The sequence below is a fragment of the Rutidosis leptorrhynchoides genome, chromosome 3, assembly GCF_046630445.1.
Source record: "Rutidosis leptorrhynchoides isolate AG116_Rl617_1_P2 chromosome 3, CSIRO_AGI_Rlap_v1, whole genome shotgun sequence".
Lineage (NCBI taxonomy): Eukaryota > Viridiplantae > Streptophyta > Magnoliopsida > Asterales > Asteraceae > Rutidosis > Rutidosis leptorrhynchoides.
The window spans coordinates 178,941,471-178,962,237 of record NC_092335.1 but is presented as its reverse complement, the minus strand read 5'-3'; the positions used below and the strand labels follow the sequence as shown (position 1 = coordinate 178,962,237).

The following is a 20,767-nucleotide window of genomic DNA, read 5'->3' as shown; positions in this document are numbered from 1 at the left end:
TGAGGCTATTCGTCTGTTTCTTGCTTATGCTTCTCATATGAAGTCCACGATGTTTCAAATGAATGTCAAAAATACTTTTTTGAATGGTAATCTTCAAGAGGAAGTTTACGTTGATCTACCAGAAGGCTTTGTCGATCATATTCATCCGAACCACGTTTACTACTTGGAGAAAACTTTGTACAGTCTAAAGCAAGCACGGCGTGCATGGTACGAGACATTGACAAAGTATCTGTTGGAAAATGGCTTCTCTCATGGAACAACTTATACAACACTCTTCATCCGTAAAAACTACGGTCACATCCTTTTGGTTCAAATTTACATTGATGATATTATTTTTGGTTCCACGTCCCCGACCCTATGCAAAGAATTTGGTGACCTTATGGCCAACAAATTCAAAATGAGCCTGCTCGACCAGCTCAATTTCTTCTTGGGCTTACAAGTCAAAAAATTACCAAATGACATTTTTGTCAGTCAGACAAAATATATCAACGATATGCTAAAACGTTTTAAAATGACTGGTTTGAGATCAATGTCAACCCCAATGAGGACTTTGTTAAATGCTGATGAAAATGGGGAACCCTTTGATATAACTCTTTAGCGAAGCATGGTTGGTTCACTTAGGTACTTGACTGCAATTAACCAGACATTAAACTTGCTATAACTATTTGCGCTCGATTTCAATCCAACCCTAAGAAATCACACTCCAAAGCGGTGGTTAGAATTTTTCCAATACCTTAAAGGTACACCTAACCTTGGAATCTGGTATCCTCATGGATCTGATTTCAATCTCACTGCTTATAGGATGTAGAACATGGTGGTTGTCATGTTGATAAAAAAAAGCACATATGGATCAATTCAGAAGTTGGGGAATAGATTAGTTGGTTGGTCATCCAAGAAACAAAACTGTGTTTCATTGTCAATAGTTGAGTCTGAGTACATTACTGCAGCTCACTGTTATTCTCAAGTTTTGTGGATACAAACTCAACTACTAGACTATGGTTTTAAGATTACTAAGACCCCAATATACTATGATTCATAATGTGTATTTGCAATTACTAGCAACCAGGTCCAACACTCTAACACCAAGCACATAGAATTATACTTTGTGCCTACAAAAGTACAATTAGCCGACATGTTCGCCAAACCTTTGGATGAGGTTAGGCTAAAGTTCTTGATTCAACAGAGAGGCATGGTGGAGTATAGTCCTTAATTTCCTTAATACATTTAGTACTTATACCTGGGATCTTGTGTTTAGGGGGAGTATATACTTTCTAGGGGGAACAGCTGAACTTCAATGCTTTAGATATTATCTTTCTAGGGGGAGCTTTAAGATTCTTTGATAACTCCATGGGTTTACTTTTCAATAACTACGATAGGGGGAGGTAACTGATTGATATCTTGATTCAAGGGGGAGTTTCTAATTTTTTTGTGGAAAGATAAAAATGCTGATTTACTTGACTGTACATCACATTTTTGAGGGGGAGAAAGGGAGAAAATGAAAAAGAAAATTGTTTTTCAAAAAGTGTATTCATAAAAACTTGTGTTTTGATTGATGAAAATTCACTTTGGCTTGTATACATCTCAGTATGCAACCCGGTTAATAATTGGTATCACTGAGGATTTGTACATTGTTCAAAATTCAATAAGTACAAATCTTAATATTTGAAAAATCCTAAATATTGGAAAAGTTAAAAATCCAAAAAGATTTGATTTTTCTTGAATAAATGCTATTTTTAGCATGTTACCGAATCTGACAACCAAACAATACAGATTCGGTATGTCCCAAAATGGTCAGATTCACTCAATCTTAAAATTTAATGAAAAATGATAAACTTGTACTCAAATTCATTCTGATTCACCAAGGTTTGAATTAAAATTTAAATGAAAACACTTAATGGACTGAAATTCGGTTTCTTAAGGCCCATTCGGTATCAATTCGGTTAGGACCAAGTTTGACCCAGATTTGGTGTATAAATATAAGAGTCAAATTCAAATCTTTTACTTTTTCATATTCTGAAGCAAACCGAATCTGAGCCTAATCTACCGAATCCGAGTCTATTTTCTCTCAAATCTTTGATAAATCCTTCTTTTAAGCAAGTTTTTCTGTGTAAAGACATAGATCTGAGTTGTATGATTGTCATGAAAACAATATCTTTCAAAATCTTTATGCTTAGATAACATAATTAATTGGATCTAAGAAAACCGAATATGATATTATGAAAAATGATTTCAATGTTTAAACATATTTGTTAACTTGGATGATGTTGTTTAAGCTTAAAATGATGATTGATATGTGAAAGATGCTTGAAAACGACTTATACAACATGATCAATTACAGTTTAATGGATTCTGTACATACCGAATTTGTTCAAGCCATAGTTACCGAATTTTTTCTAACTGTTACATGCTTATCTGATTGTTCTGAGTATAAAAGTGTTTCTAATTATGAACTTATGAAAATATGATTAGAGATGCATGTTTATAGATTATACATGAAATTTTGATGCTACCGAATCTGTCATGTTTACTTGATACCGAATCTGGTAATTTTATGTTAGATTTCAAACATAATACTTATGATTTGTATTTGAATAATCTTGTATGCTAATCTAGTTCATGAATGTAAAGGGAAAAGTAAATTTGGTAACCAAATCTGAGAAATTTCAAAGTTACCGAATCTGTTTAATGTTGTGAAAAATGACTAAGTGTTGTTAGCATTTTAGTTGCGTTGTTTGTTTAATCATGATTAATCCATATCTTGCATCATAATACTTGATGTGTTTGAATCTTAAATGTTTTAACATGGATTTCATGGTTGTCGGACACTTTTAAATATTTGGAATAAAAGTTTTTATAAATTATAAAATCCATTAAAATTTATAAAATTGGAAAATGAAAAAGATTTCAAAGGATATAAGAATGAAGACATGTGATTATTATTATCATGTTGTGGTCTTTTATTCTTATTAAGCAGTTAATGGCGAACAATTACTTCATCAATTCTGACACTAACATTCTCGGCAACTACTGGTTGGCCATACTGGGAATGCATCAGCTTTGGGGCCCTTTGAATCTTTCTGTTGGTGTACCTGAGCAAGATCTACAGCTTCTGAATAGAACTATTAGATTTGTTGAGACCACACTTCCATCTGCTGCTAACCCTCAAGGGGAACATGCTCTATTTGAATATTTGAACTGCGATGTTTTAATGGAATGAGGATGATCACTAAAGCTGATTTCAGGAGGATCCTTCAACTTTCAGTTGTTAATAATGCTCATGCATTACCCTCCAATGCTGCCATGTTGAACTCTGTTTTTAACTTAGGTTATAATGGGGATACCAGTATCACTACAGCTAAATTTCAGAAGAAATATCTCTACTACAGGTGGTATGTGATCTTCTCGATCATCAATAGGTGTCTTCTAATGACACCTAAGGGTTCTGACAGCATGACGATCCCAATGCTGAGGTTGTTCTACTCTTTCACCAGAGTTGAGAATCCCGACTATGATGAGCTATTATTGGATTTGGTCCTGGCATAAGTTGACAAAACATGGAATACATACGTTCCTTGTGAAGGGGTTTTGTGCTTATTTATACATGATGCACTAACATCTTGCAGGCTTGCCAACATACTTGTTCCAGATTCTCATGGTATGAGACCGGTGAGATTTGCGGAGGTGAAAATGAATACTCCAATATTGTCTGACAATCAGTTCACGGCACGTACACCTGACTAGTTGGTGAGACTAGCTAATCCTTTGGATGCTAGAATGCGGCTTTACTTTGAAGCAGTAGGTATACCTCTTCCGAACCCGGTACAACAAGTAAAAGTTGAACCAGCCGTGGTTCCAGCCCCAGAGGTTAGAGAGGAACCTAGAAACCAACTTGGATCAGCTGAAACCTCACTTAGGGTAAACCTCAAACTCTCTAGGGTAACCCGATCATCTCAAACCGTGAGGATCAGAGAACCTAGTCCAATTAGGGATGTACCTATACCATTGAAACATCCAATGAGAGTGAACATGATACGTTAGCAACTGAATCATCTCCTGAAAAAATGAAGAATAAGACACGTTATCAACCTGATGAGATGATTCAGACTCCGCCAACCACCCGCATAACTAGATCTAGGACTTCAACTCCTATCTTACACCCAACTATTACTCCAACTATTAGTGATACAGACCAAGGCTTAGAGATCTCTAGGACACCTTCACCCATATCCATATCACATCCAATAATAACAGTAAGCCCTACATTAAATAAGGCTTCAACTTCGGTAAGCAAGAGAGCTAAAACCAAGAATAGTAAAAAGACCACTAAGCCCATCCAATCTAAACATGTCCCTACATCAAGAAAGGAAGTAAAGTCTTCCTCTGCAGTAAATCCTGTGTTGACTCAATCGATTGAGGCAACTCAGTCATTGAAGTCCAGAACGGCCGAAGGGGAGCCGAAAAATCTTGAAAAGGCACCCTGCGTATCGGCTGGAAATCCTCTTAATATACTTCATCCTAGTGATGTTGTATTACCTCAACATACAACAGGGCCTGGAGGTCCGACTTATCTTGATAAGGGAGATCTGTCGCGTCCCATGAAAACGAGTCAACATGACATTCCTTTCGGAAATTTATCAAACTTCCAACATACTATTCCTTTGGTTCAAGAAATTGATCCTTTGGTTCAAACCACTTCTCATCCGGATCTTGAAACTCAGGGTCTGGATGTTGAGTCTTTAACTGAAAGAGATGTGTCACCTCATGATACATATGACAACCCGGAAATTTCCGACAAAATTTAAACCTAACTTTTATATGATTCCGACGATTCACGAACAAATAATTTTAATTATATATATATATATATATATATATATATATATATATATATATATATATATATATATATATATATATATATATATATATATATATATATATATATATATATATAATAACTTGAAATATAATTTAAAATACGATTTAATCAAATATGAAAAATCATATACAAGATAATATAGTTGTTATATTATTACTATTATTAATATTCATATTAATATTAATATCAGTATTAGTTATATTATTATTTGCAATATAATGAAATGTGTTACATTTAAATTGTTATATTACTAGTATTATTGTTATCATCAATATTATAATTAGTCATAATATTATGATTTCTATTATTAACATTTCTATTATTTATTCATTATCATTATTAAAATAAGTATTACTATAAAAATATCATTTATTATTAATGATATTATTAGTATTATTAACATGTTATAATGATTATTTTCATTATTATTAAATATAAGTAAAATTATCATTGTTATTATTAATATTGTCATATTAATATTATTATCATTATTTTTTTTATCATTAATAATAATATTATTATTATTAATATTAGTATTATTATTATTATTATTAATATTACTATTATTATTAATTCTATTATTATTAGTATTAGTATTTTTATTAAAAGTATTTTTATTATTAATATAATTATTATTATTAGTATTAATAATAATTATTAATATCAAATAAATTAAAAGTCAAAAATAATGAACTAATCATGTAATTTTTTTCTGCTTTTTAGTTATTTTAATTAAATCATATCTTCTTTTATTTTTATATTAGATCATGATCTGCTATTTTTTATTTTTTCTTTAGCCGTCGTGATAATTTTTTTTTATGAACGAGCTTTTATTTTTTTTAGTTCCTGCTCTTGTTGACTAAATCTACTATAAATCGATGGCAATCACACACTATCAATTATGAATTACAACAAAAAAAATTTAGTGAATTAAATTGATTTTTTTATAGAGGTCGTATACCTCTGTTCTTTGTTTATTTTTCAAAATATTCAAAAACGAATGAATTTCAAAAATCTATAATTGTATTCTTGCTAGGAATCACCCATTCAAACTATCTGCAAAGTTTGAGTTCTTAATTCACGAAATCAAGTATTAATTTTGAGGTCAAAGTGTCAATTTCAAAAGTCAAACGTTTGTTCAATCAAGAAATTCGAGTTCGTTTTTAATGTTTCAGTTAAATTGATGATTTGAAAAGGTTCCTTGAATGATTTAAAACAAATTTCATGTTGTAATCATATGCCAAAACAGTCTAAAAATCAAAATTTGAATTGATGTTCTTCGTGGGTATAAAAACGCTGTACATCAGCTTAATTTTTTTTTTATTATTTTCTGTTAATTACAAACAATCACTTCCAGTACATTCTGTTTCAGTATCACGATTTAATGCAAACATTAATTAGCTATTAAGAATTCGTTTGGATTTCTGGTCGATTGTTCGTGTGGAGAAGAAGAGAAATAAAAATAGAAAAGAAAAACAAGATCAATTAAATTGAGTTCTATTTTAATTAGAAAAATGAAAACGGCTAAATGACTTGGGTGTTGTTGTGTTGGTCGAGAGGTCTCGGGTTCGAACCCGGTCATAGGCAATTTTTTTTGGAAAAAGCTTTTCTAAGGTAGTCTTCATTGTATTATTATTATTATTATTATTATTATTATTATTATTATTATTATTATTATTATTATTATTATTATTATTATTATTATTATTATTATTATTATTGTCATTATTATTATTATTATGATAATCATTATTATCATTAATCTAATTATTATTATTATTATTATTATTATTATTATTGGTATTATTATTAAAACTATCATTATTATTATTATCATTTTAAATATTATTATCATTATTATGATTAGAATTATTATTATTATTATTATTTTAACAATACAAATTATTGTTATCATTATTATTATTAGTACTAGTATCATTTTGTATTTATAAGTATTATTAATGTTATCATTATTATTATTACTAATATGAATATCTTTATTAGTATTATTATTATTAAAAATTACTATCGTTATTATCATTTTTACAAAAATTATCGTTTTTACTATTATTAAAACTATCATCTTTACTTTATAATTATTACTAAAAATATCAATTGTATTAAATTTCTATTATTACCATTATTATTATAATTATTAGTAATCATTATTATCAAAAATATTATTTTTACAAATAAATATTTTGTACATTGAATACACTTGTTTCATTTACTACAATTATATTTCATATAATTATATATCAAACATATTAACATTTTTATATAAATATTCATATATAACAAATTAGGTGTTTTTAATATAATACCAATCAAACATATATATATATATATATATATATATATATATTAATATAACTACGGAAATATATAATAATTGAAATAACATATATAAACTTATTCGATTACGAGTATATGTGTTAATATACATACTTGATATAGGTTCATGAATTTGAGGACAACTCTGCACTTGTTTAGTGCCGCTCATAAGCTTAATTACTACGAAATACGAAATACAGTATCGTGAGTTTTCATAGTTCCCTTTTTATCTATATTTTTGGGCTGAGAATACATGCACTACTTTTATAACTGTTTTTATGAAATGAATACAAATACTAAAACTGATTTTTTGTGAGTTTTCATATGCTCCCTTTTACTCTTTACATTTTTGGGCTGAGAATACATGCGCTACTTTTATAACTGTTTTTATGAAATGAATACAAATACTAAAACTGATTTTTTGTGAGTTTTCATAGTTCCCTTTTTATCTACATTTTTGGGCTGAGAATACATGCACTACTTTTATAACTGTTTTTATGAAATGATTACAAATACTAAAACTGATTTTTCATGAGTTTTCATATGCTCCCTTTTACTCTTTACATTTTTGGGCTGAGAATACATGCGCAACTTTTATAACTGTTTTACACGTTAAACACAAATACCAACTATTAAACTGTGTTATATCTGGCTATGTCCTGCAAGTCCCCACTCAAGCCGACAAGGACAGTACAACTTGTCACGGGGCAAATTTTGAAACTGTTTAATCTAAATATCACGAACTGGCGTAACTTTTTGGTCCATGTGAGATCAACTTTACTTTTTGGTCCCTGTGAGATCAACTTAACTTTTTGGTCCCTGTGAGATCAACTTTACTTTTTGGTCCCTGTGAGATCAACTTTACTTTTTTTTGGTCCCTGTGAGATCAACTTTACTTTTTGGTCCCTGTGAGATCAACTTGCCCTATTTGGGGGTGTGACAATACATTGATGACTTCAGGTGTCAGAGATACTTATATCACTCAGAGAGGTAAAATGACGGGTAGTTCTTCTCACGAACCCCGTCTCGATTTCCCAAGACGTGGTGTGAACTTTAACATAGTGTCCCAGTTTATAGTCAACGTAGCAGCGGAAACATAATTATTATTACATCACGGTCTCTGTTTTTAGTTTTGGTACATCGTGGTTACAAAATACAAATACAGACAAAGTACAAATACAAATACATCAAAATCTAGCCTATCAATACTAGATTTAACAAAAGACATTTTTAAAACTTCCACGATGCCCGACCTGAAAATGCTCCAAAAGCTAAGTACCTGAGATAAATACTTAAAAACGTCAATATAAATATTGGTGAGTTCATAGGTTTAGTTATAATGCATAAGTTAATGGACATTAAGATTTTCATGTATAAAACAGTTAAAAGATATTCTAGTTCATGGGCTTTCGATATCGAACGTTAACATAAAAGTACCCAAAAACAAGCGTCACTTAAGGTCTAAGTGCATATGGTCGAAGGTTATGCATCCGATAGCCTAGTAGGCCTATCCTGATGTGAGGAGTCATCCTCAAATAGATCTATTCATAATATTCGCATTTACCAAAACGGTAATTAACGATATCAAAATCGGGCTTTCTAAATTGACCTTTGTTACTCAAAATAGAATATAGTTGTAAGTACTTGATTCCAATATGTAAAGAAATAAAAAAGTATTATCTCATCCCAAAAGTATAAAAGATTGATTAAAAATGGGACTACGAACTCACAAGTAATGCAGTGCAAAGCGTTTACGGTAATCGGTCAGATTTTGTTCGGTGTTCCGGGCTAGAGACCTAATGAAATTTTGTAAGGTCAGAGGTCATACTATCTAATATAGCACTTATATTAGGTTTAAGATCTATCCCTTAAGTAATCTTACATGTCCAATTCGGTTCTCGGTTTCAAAAGTAACTAGTTCATAGTTTTAAGAATAGACTGTTGTTTACTAGTTTTATCAAGACATAAGTGTAGGTGTATCTATTGATCTAGACATCCATTTTAAGTGAATTCACTATCTCTGGAAATCTATTTGAGTGTAGGTTCTAACCATGAAAGGTTAGCCTCTAAACTCAGAACACAAGTTGGTCAAAACTTCATTTCTGCACAAGTGTGTAAAACAGTTCAGTTTTACACTACGAGATCTTATGCAAGTTTAGAAATAGTAAAACTTATTTATTTGACTCAATAATTTTACAAAAGTCTTAGAATATATAAAAGTGCTCATTCTCAAAAGGAATAGTCTCCAGGTCTTCATTAACCTTGTCTTTGGAGATAAGGTTTTAGACCTATTTCTGACCTCAATAAAATCTTGTGTCAAATAGATAGGACTATATCTTAAAGATTTCTTAATGGATATTGGTGATTTTGCTATCCATGATTTCTTTATTAAGTGTAATTTTTAGATCAGAAGACTTTGGTTTAAGATCTATTTTATATTTTGAGCTACACATGAATCTTTGACACTTGGTCAGATTGTTTTGAATCTGAACATGTTTCACCAAATAAAATTTTAAAATGACTTTCCCTTTGAGATAAATCATGAAATCTTTTCTAGAAGTCTCAAAAACATATATGAACATCATATAAATTCATGAGTTCCAGATAGCAATCATAGGTTGGTGTTTAGGTCATAGACTTCAAGTAGAAATTTGGACAGCTCAAAGACAAAATAGTTTTACATACTTTAACCACTTTGGTTCTTACTTTAACTTCATTTTGAGACATTGGAAATATAGAGATCTTAAGTTTAATGATCTAACATCAAGATCATGGTTAGCTATATAGTTATCATTGAGTGATTTAACACTCTAGATCTAGCTTTTACACCATGAAAGTTCTTGATTTTAACTAGAAATGATGAATAGATTTAGTTTAGCTAGTTATACCTTGATCAATTTTACTCCTAATGCTTAAAGAAGATGATCAAATGATAGCTTATCATCTGTATTTGAGATTAGAGAAGTGTGAGAGGAGAATGGAGAATGAAGAAATGAGAGAATGGAAGATAGAAGTAGGTTTATATAGAGGTGATGGTGGTGGATGGTGGGAGACGTGGCACAAGAAGAGGAAGGGGAGGGAATGACTCACCATGGACCATTAATAAATTACGTGATGATGTTTTACATGATGCTTATCTTAGGGAGGAAGTATTAGGGAAGATATTTTGGTGATGTTCATGATGATGATGATGATGATGATGAAAAACGATGATGATGATGATGATGATGATGATGATGATGATGGTGGTGTGATTGGTCTAGTCAAGTTTTGGTTTTGCAAGTGTACATGTACTTTTGTAGTCTTTCTAACGTATAATTCTAAGATGTTTACTTGTATGCTTAGGGTTTAGGAAGTAAGCTTATGTTAGGTTCTAATAAAGATAGGTTAAGGTTGATTAAATGAAAGAAATGGCTAAGTATAAGGTAATCAAGACTAGTTATGAAAATGATGAAGTGTAGGAATGTTTTAATCTTATGATCAAATGTTCAAATGAAATTGTTTCAAGTCTTTAATCTAAATACTTGGTTAATAAGTTTATTTATTAAGTATATATATATTGATAATGCTAAAAACGAACATATATTTCATAGCATTATTCCTCAAGAAAGACAAGCTTTTAGTTGCAACTGTTCTATTTACAAGTGATATTCGTTTAAATAATAAAGGTGAAGACAAAAGACAGATTCGACGAATTGAAGACGCAGACGACCAAAAAGCTCAAAAGTACAAAATACAATCAATGAGGTTCCAATTATTGATAAGAAACGTCTCAAAATTACAAGAGTACAAGATTCAAAACGCAAAGTACAAGATATTAAATTGTACGCAAGGACGTTCGAAAATCTGGAACCGGGACCAGAGACAACTCTCAACGCTCGACGCAACGGACTAAAAATTACAAGTTAACTATGCACATAAATAAAATATAATATTTAAATAATTCTTATAATTATTTATATATTATATTATTATTTATAAACGTCGGCAAGAAAGAAAACAAAGATATGTGACTTCTCCCAGCTGGCCATGCGATCGCATGGCCTGGAGGCACAAAAGCCATGCGATCGCATGGCTCTGAAATCCAGCCCAGGTCCTATAAATTCAACGCGTTTTGGCCAAAATAAACACATCTTTTTCTTCTTCACTCAAACGTAGTATATGTATATATAATTTATATTTTAATTTTAAATCCTAATAATAAGGGTGTGTTAGCGAATGTTGTAAGGGTGTAAGTCGAAATTCTGTCCGTGTAACGCTACGCTATTTTTAATCATTGTAAGTTATGTTCAACCTTTTTACATTAATGTCTCGTAGATAAGTATTATTATGCTTATTTAATCCAAAGTAATCATGATGTTGGGCTAAAAATATTAAAATTGGGTAATTGGGCTTTGTACCATAATTGGGGTTTGGACAAAAGAACGACACTTGTGAAAATTAGACTATGGGCTATTAATGGGCTTTATATTTGTTTAACTAAATGATAGTTTGTTAATTTTAATATAAAGATTTACAATTGGACGTACCTATAAATAACCATATACACTCGATCGGACACGATGGACGGGGTATTTATATGTACGAATAATCGTTCATTTAACCGGACACGGGAATGGATTAATAGCCACTAGAATTATTAAAACAAGGGTGAAATTATGTACAAGGACACTTGGCATAATTGATAACAAAGTATTAAAACCTTGGGTTACACTCAGTCGACATCCTGGTGTAATTATTAAACAAAGTATTAAAATCTTGTTACAGTTTAAGTCCCCAATTAGTTGGAATATTTAAACTTCGGGTATAAGGATAATTTGACGAGGACACTCGCACTTTATATTTATGACTGATGGACTGTTATGGACAAAAACCAGACGGACATATTAAATAATCCAGGACAAAGGACAATTAACCCATGGGCATAAAACTAAAATCAACACGTCAAACATCATGATTACGGAAGTTTAAATAAGCATAATTCTTTTATTTCATATTTAATTTTCTTTATTTTATATTTAATTGCACTTCTAATTATAGCACTTTTATTTATTGTTATTGTATTTAATTGCACTTTTAATTATCGTACTTTTTAATTATCGCAAGTTTATTTTATCGCACTTTTATTATTCGAAATTTCATTATCGTTATTTACTTTATGCTTTAAATTAAGTCTTTTATTTATTTAATATTTTACATTTGGTTTTAACTGCGACTAAAGTTTTAAAATCGACAAACCGGTCATTAAACGGTAAAAACCCCCTTTATAATAATAATATTACTTATATATATTTGTATTTTTATAAATTTAAACTAATATAGCGTTAAGCTTTGTGAAAAAGATTCCCTGTGGAACGAACCGGACTTACTAAAAACTACACTACTGTACGATTAGGTACACTGCCTATAAGTGTTGTAGCAAGGTTTAAGTATATCCATTCAATAAATAAATAAATATCTTGTGTAAAATTGTATCGTATTTAATAGTATTTCATTGTAAAATATAATAGTATTTTATACCCCTTAGCTTTAACATCAAGTATTTTTGGCGCCGCTGCCGGGGAACTCTTAAACGCCGAAAGCGCAACGCTAAATATTTAAAAAAAAAAAAACGTCGAATTAAAAAGAACGACACTTGTGGAAATTAGACTATGGGCTATTAATGGGCTTTATATTTGTTTAACTAAATGATAGTTTGTTAATTTTAATATAAAGATTTACAATTGGACGTACCTATAAATAACCATATACACTCGATCGGACACGATGGGCGTAACTTTTGTATAAAAATTAAGTATTTTTATAAAAATTGTAATTTTTACAACTTTTTGTATATTTTTATATTTTGTCCCTTTTTAATAGTTTTAGCGTAACTTTTGTATTTTTCGCTCGTATTTAGTTTTAATTCATCGTTTTTGCCATAGTTATTTTTTTATTTATAGATTTTTAGGCTTTGCCGTAAAATCCCTTAAGTGCTTTTTCTTTAGACTAAGATTTAGGTGCTTTAGAATTTTGCGATGCCTTTTTAAGTTTTAGTTTCTTTTTAAGTTATTGCCATTTGGGATATAGTTTTTCTTGTAAGCTTTAATATTTTTAGACACCTTTTACATATGTATCAATTATCATTCCAATTAGTAATCTCAATTTGCGATTATAATTTTAAGTTAGTGGTAGTAATAAGGTTGGGTTAGGCGAATGTTTTAAAGTTTTATAAGTCACTCTTTTTATTTCTTATTTTTCAACGCCTTTTTCAATTTTTCTTTTCTTTTTCGACCTTTTTCGACGCGCTCTTTTTTTCTTATTTCTCGCTATTCTAGTTTTTAGGACATAGATTTTTATTCTACTTCTTATCTAAATTTCTTAAAATTACGAAAATTTATTTTAAGTAGTTAAATTAATAGACATCAAAATTTTCTGGTTCGTAGTAATAGTTGGATTTGTACGTGGACCGGGTTATTGGAGCCAAACAGTCCTCAATTATATTGAGACCAAACGAATCCTGCCCCTCTGCTGCATCTTTTGGCTATTCGAAACGTGGGCAAAATCAGAAAAGTCTATTAATTGGATAACTTATATAATTTTTCTTTCCTTTTAAAAACTAATAGGATATTTAGTGAATGCACCGAGCAAGACGTTCACCACCTTTTGTACGTTCACCACCTGTAACTAGATCAAGACATTTAGCAAATATTACCGCCGTTGATTTTTCTTTAGAATCGTCATCCAGTCGACCAAGTACTCCAGTTCAAATTTCCGATAATCCATTTTTTGAACCCGACCTCACAATTGAGAATCCGGAGAATATTCAGGGACGATTCATAGATCCTGAACCATTAAATTTTCCTCCAGAACCACCAATCATTCAAACAGAGATTGTTGAGGAACGAACCATTAAATCAGAATCCTCTAGTGATTCCGATTCAACAAATTCAATTATGGAGAATCTGGAACCTTTAAGTATGGAAGACCGAATGAGAGCTAAATGCACTGGTCAAGGTCACGCAATTAATCATCCAGACATTAATGCGCCAGATTATGAAATCAAAGGACATATTCTACACATGGTGACTAATCAATGCCAATTTAGTGGTGCGCCGAAGGAAGATCCAAATGAACATCTTCGTACCTTTAATAGGATCTGCACACTATTTAAAATCCGAGAAGTGGAGGATGAACAGATATATCTCATGTTATTTCCCTGGACTTTAAAGGGAGAAGCCAAAGATTGGTTGGAATCGTTACCTGAAGGGGCGATTGATACATGGGACGTTTTAGTTGAAAAATTTCTTAAACAATTCTTTCCTGCATCTAAAGCCGTAAGACTTCAAGCAGAAATTGTTACGTTTACACAGAAACCGAATGAAACTCTATATGAGGCGTGGACAAGATTTGGAAAGTTATTGAGAGGATGTCAGCAACATGGTTTAGACACCTATCAAATAGTACAAATATTCTACCAAGGATGCAACATCACTACAAGGAAAGACATAGATATAGCAGCTGGTGGTTCTATTATGAAGAAAACCGAAACTGATGCTTACAAAATTATTGATAACACTGCTTCCCACTCACATGAGTGGCACCAAGAAAAAGATATCGTTAGATCATCTAAAGCAGCTAGAGCCGATTCTAGCCATGACTTAGATTCCATTTCCGCAAAGATAAATGCTGTCGAGAGACGAATGGAAAAGATGACTAAGGATATTCACTCAATACGAATTAGTTGTGAGCAGTGTGGAGGACCACATTTGACAAAAGATTGTCTCAATATTGAATTAACAATGGAACAAAGAGAGAATATTTCATACATAAACCAAAGGCCTGGAAATAATTATCAGAATAATTATCAACCGCCAAGACCGATTTACAATCAAAACCAGAACTATAACCGAAATATTCCATACAACAACCAACAAGGTCCTAGCAATCAACAAGTATCTAACAATACTTACAACCAGCAAAGACCTAATTTTCAGAACAAACCACCATAACAAACCGATGATAAAAAGCCAAATTTAGAAGATATGATGACAAAGCTAGTTGAAACTCAAACGCAGTTTTTCACATCTCAGAAACAAACCAATGAACAAAATGCTCAAGCATTTAGAAATCAACAAGCTTCTATTCAAAATCTGGAACAAGAAGTAAGAAACCTAGCAAGGTTAATAGGTGAAAGAAAACCGGGAAGTCTACCTAGTGATACAAATGCTAACCCCCGGAATGAAACAGCTAAAGCCATTACCACAAGAAGTGGTACAACACTTAAACCACCTGAAATACCTGTAACTTCAGATGATGCTATTCCTACTCCACAAGAACCACAACCTGATCAAGATAAGGAAAAAGAACTGGTAGTTGAGAAGGTTAATGAAGATAACACAGTTAAGGCTAAACCTTATGTTAAACCATACCAACCACCACTTCCTTACCCGAGTAAAATGAAGAAAGAGAAACTTGAAGCCGAACAATCCAAATTCTTAGATATGTTTAAACAGATAAATGTAAATCTTCCTTTTATTGATGTAATTTCAAGAATGCCTAGATATGCTAAATTCTTGAAAGATCTAATCTCGAATAGAAAGAAAATGGAAGAACTCTCGGCTGTTACTATGAACGCTAATTGTTCAGCAGTGCTGTTGAATAAGATACCAGAAAAATTATCTGATCCAGGAAGTTTCACAATTCCATGTTTTCTGGGTAGTCTTAGTTCAATAGAAGCATTGGCAGACTTAGGTGCTAGTATAAATCTAATGCCGTATTCACTATACGCTAAACTAGACCTTGGAGAATTGAAACCAACAAGAATAAGCATACAACTAGCCGATCGATCAATAAAATATCCTAGAGGGATAATGGAGAACATGCTAGTTAAAGTTGCTACTTTAGTATTTCCAGTAGATTTTGTTATTCTGGACATGGAAGAAGATTCTCAAGTTCCTCTCATATTAGGAAGACCATTCTTAAACACGGCTAAAGCAATGATAGACGTGTTCGGTAAGAAATTGACCCTAAGTATAGAGGACGAGAGTGTTACCTTTTCAGTTGATAGAGGAATGCAACAACCGCAATCTGCAGATGATACATGTTATTATATTCAAACTATAGATTCACATGCAGAATTGTTAGAAGAATTTCCAGAATTACAAGGAACAGGAGAATGTTCTTTAGGAGAAGGTAATGAACCAATTGATGAAGCTGAAATGTTAGCTACACTTATAGCTAATGTGAAATGTCCCGTTCTTATTGATTAAAAACATTCCATATTAATTGATTTCGTTGCGAGGTTTTGACCTCTATATGAGACGTTTTTCAAAGACTGCATTCATTTTAAAACAAACCATAACCTTTATTTCATCAATAAAGGTTTAAAAAGCTTTACGTAGATTATCAAATAATGATAATCTAAAATATCTTGTTTACACACGACCATTACATAATGGTTTACAATACAAATATGTTACAACAAAATAAGTTTCTTGAATGCAGTTTTTACACAATATCATACAAGCATGGACTCCAAATCTCGTCCTTATTTAAGTATGCGACAGCGGAAGCTCTTAATAATCACCTGAGAATAAACATGCTTAAAACGTCAACAAAAATGTTGGTGAGTTATAGGTTTAACCTATATATATCAAATCATAATAATAGACCACAAGATTTCATATTTCAATACACATCCCATACATAGAGATAAAAATCATTCATATGGTGAACACCTGGTAACCGACAATAACAAGATGCATATATAAGAATATCCCCATCATTCCGGGACACCCTTCGGATATGATATAATTTCGAAGTACTAAAGCATCCGGTACTTTGGATGGGGTTTGTTAGGCCCAATAGATCTATCTTTAGGATTCGCGTCAATTAGGGTGTCTGTTCCCTAATTCTTAGATTACCAGACTTAATAAAAAGGGGCATATTCGATTTCGATAATTCAACCATAGAATGTAGTTTCACGTACTTGTGTCTATTTTGTAAATCATTTATAAAACCTGCATGTATTCTCATCCCAAAAATATTAGATTTTAAAAATGGGACTATAACTCACTTTCACAGATTTTTACTTCGTCGAGAAGTAAGACTTGGCCACTGTTGATTCACGAACCTATAACAATATATACATATATATTAAAGTATGTTCAAAATATATTTACAACACTTTTAATATATTTTGATGTTTTAAGTTTATTAAGTCAGCTGTCCTCGTTAGTAACCTACAACTAGTTGTCCACAGTTAGATGTACAGAAATAAATCAATAAATATTATCTTGAATCAATCCACGACCCAGTCTATACGTATCTCAGTATTGATCACAACTCAAACTATATATATTTTGGAATCAACCTCAACCCTGTATAGCTAACTCCAACATTCACATATAGAGTGTCTATGGTTGTTCCGAAATATATATAGATGTGTCGACATGATAGGTCGAAACATTGTATACGTGTCTATGGTATCTCAAGATTACATAATATACAATACAAGTTGATTAAGTTATGGTTGGAATAGATTTGTTACCAATTTTCACGTAGCTAAAATGATAAAAATTATCCAATCTTGTTTTACCCATAACTTCTTCATTTTAAATCCGTTTTGAATGAATCAAATTGCTATGGTTTCATATTGAACTGTATTTTATGAATCTACACAGAAAAAGTATAGGTTTATAGTCGGAAAAATAAGTTACAAGTCGTTTTTGTAAAGGTAGTCATTTCAGTCGAAAGAACGACGTCTAGATGACCATTTTAGAAAACATACTTCCACTTTGAGTTTAACCATAATTTTTGGATATAGTTTCATGTTCATAATAAAAATCATTTTCTCAGAATAACAAGTTTTAAATCAAAGTTTATCATAGTTTTTAATTAACTAACCCAAAACAGCCCGCGGTGTTACTACGACGGCGTAAATCCGGTTTTACGGTGTTTTTCGTGTTTCCAGGTTTTAAATCATTAAGTTAGCATATCATATAGATATAGAACATGTGTTTAGTTAATTTTAAAAGTCAAGTTAGAAGGATTAACTTTTGTTTGCGAACAAGTTTAGAATTAACTAAACTATGTTCTAGTGATTACGAGTTTAAACCTTCGAATAAGATAGTTTTATATATATGAATCGAATGATGTTATGAACATCATTACTACCTCAAGTTTAGTAGATAAACCTACTGGAAGTGACAAGAAATGATCTAGCTTCAAAGGATCTTGGATGGCTTGAAAGTTCTTGAAGTAGGATCATGACACAAAAACAAGTTCAAGTAAGATTTTTGCTCGAATTAAGATAGTTTATAGTTATAGAAATTGAATCAAAGTTTGAATATGAATATTACCTTGAATAAGAAAGATAACTTACTGTATATAACAAAGGTTTCTTGATCTTAGATGATTACTTGGAATGGATTAGAAAGCTTGGAAGTAAATTAGTAAACTTGAAGGGATTTTTGAAGTATTCTTGAAGTGTTCTTCCTATGATGATTATAGCTTGATTCTTGAAGTGATTTTTGATGAAGATGATGATTAACTACTGGAAAAATACGTTCATAATAGTGTGGGTGTGTTGAGAGAGAATTAGAAAGAGATTTGGAAGTGAAATGGAGTGAATGATGAGTGTTAATTGGTGAGTGGTGAGTGGGGTTAAAAGGAGTTCTAGTTAGTTGACTAGCTCATGGTAGAAGTTAAAATTGATTAGTCATACATGACATAATCAAGAGTGGAATCCCATGCTAGTTCCTATTGGTATATACCCATAGTAAGTACGTTTTGAAGCTGTGTATAATACGGGTAAGAATACGACTAGAATTCTTGATGAAAGAAAAGAATGGGAAAGTAACTGTAACCATTTTCGTTAAGTATGAGTGTTTCGATATATGTCTTGAAGTCTTCTAAAAGTATTTTAATACATCTAAATACACTACATGTATATACATTTTAACGGAGTCGTTAAGTCATCGTTAGTCGTTACATGTAAGTGTTGTTTTGAAACCTTTAAGTTAACGATCTCAATTAATGTTGTTAACCCATTGTTTATTATATCTAATGAGATGTTAAATTATTATATTATCATGATATTATGATATATTAATATATCTTAATATGATATATATACATTTAAATGTCGTTACAACGATAATCGTTACATATATGTCTCGTTTAAAAATCATTAAGTTAGTAGTCTTGTTTTTACATATGTAGTTCATTGTTAATATACTTAATGATATGTTTACTTATCATAATATCATGTTAACTATATATATAACCATATATATGTCATCATATAGTTTTTACAAGTTTTAACGTTCGTGAATCACCGGTCAACTTGGGTAGTCAATTGTCTATATGAAACCTATTTCAATTAATCAAGTCTTAACAAGTTTGATTGCTTAACATGTTGGAAACGTTTAATCATGTAAATATCAATCTCAATTAATATATATAAACATGGAAAAGTTCGGGTCACTACAGTACCTACCCGTTAAATAAATTTCGTCCCGAAATTTTAAGCTGTTGAAGGTGTTGACGAATCTTCTGGAAATAGATGCGGGTATTTCTTCTTCATCTGATCTTCACGCTCCCAGGTGAACTCGGGTCCTCTACGAGCATTCCATCGAACCTTAACAATTGGTATCTTGTTTTGCTTAAGTCTTTTAACCTCACGATCCATTATTTCGACGGGTTCTTCGATGAATTGAAGTTTTTCGTTGATTTGGATTTCATCTAACGGAATAGTGAGATCTTCTTTAGCAAAACATTTCTTCAAATTCGAGACGTGGAAAGTGTTATGTACAGCCGCGAGTTGTTGAGGTAACTCTAGTCGGTAAGCTACTGGTCCGACACGATCAATAATCTTGAATGGTCCAATATACCTTGGATTTAATTTCCCTCGTTTACCAAATCGAACAACGCCTTTCCAAGGTGCAACTTTAAGCATGACCATCTCTCCAATTTCAAATTCTATATCTTTTCTTTTAATGTCAGCGTAGCTCTTTTGTCGACTTTGGGCAGTTTTCAACCGTTGTTGAATTTGGATGATCTTCTCGGTAGTTTCTTGTATAATCTCCGGACCCGTAATCTGTCTATCCCCCACTTCACTCCAACAAATCGGAGACCTGCACTTTCTACCATAAAGTGCTTCAAACGGCGCCATCTCAATGCTTGAATGGTAGCTGTTGTTGTAGGAAAATTCTGCTAACGGTAGATGTCGATCCCAACTGTTTCCGAAATCAATAACACATGCTCGTAGCATGTCTTCAAGCGTTTGTATCGTCCTTTCGCTCTGCCCATCGGTTTGTGGATGATAGGCAGTACTCATGTCTAGACGAGTTCCTAATGCTTGCTGTAATGTCTGCCAGAATCTTGAAATAAATCTGCCATCCCTATCAGAGATAATAGAGATTGGTATTCCATGTCTGGAGACGACTTCCTTCAAATACAGTCGTGCTAACTTCTCCATCTTGTCATCTTCTCTTATTGGCAGGAAGTGTGCTGATTTGGTGAGACGATCAACTATTACCCAAATAGTATCAAAACCACTTGCAGTCCTTG

The 20,767-nt window shown here is 31.6% G+C and overlaps 1 protein-coding gene across 1 annotated transcript; it reads left to right on the top strand.

The window, feature by feature from the left end:
- Positions 1–811: 811 nt before the first annotated feature.
- Positions 812–1,210, top strand: LOC139900659 (uncharacterized). Its single transcript, XM_071883421.1, has 2 exons — positions 812–969; positions 1,060–1,210. Exons 1-2 carry the CDS (start codon positions 812–814, stop codon positions 1,208–1,210), a joined length of 309 nt encoding a protein of 102 aa, XP_071739522.1.
- Positions 1,211–20,767: the final 19,557 nt, after the last annotated feature.

Coding starts and splice junctions, on each gene's coding strand:
- LOC139900659 (XM_071883421.1), top strand. CDS start 812: ATGGTGGTTGTCATGTTGATAAAAAAAAGCACATATGGATCAATTCAG. Junction 970..1,059: donor CACTGTTATTCTCAAGTTTT/GTGGATACAAAC, acceptor TGCAATTACTAG/CAACCAGGTCCAACACTCTA.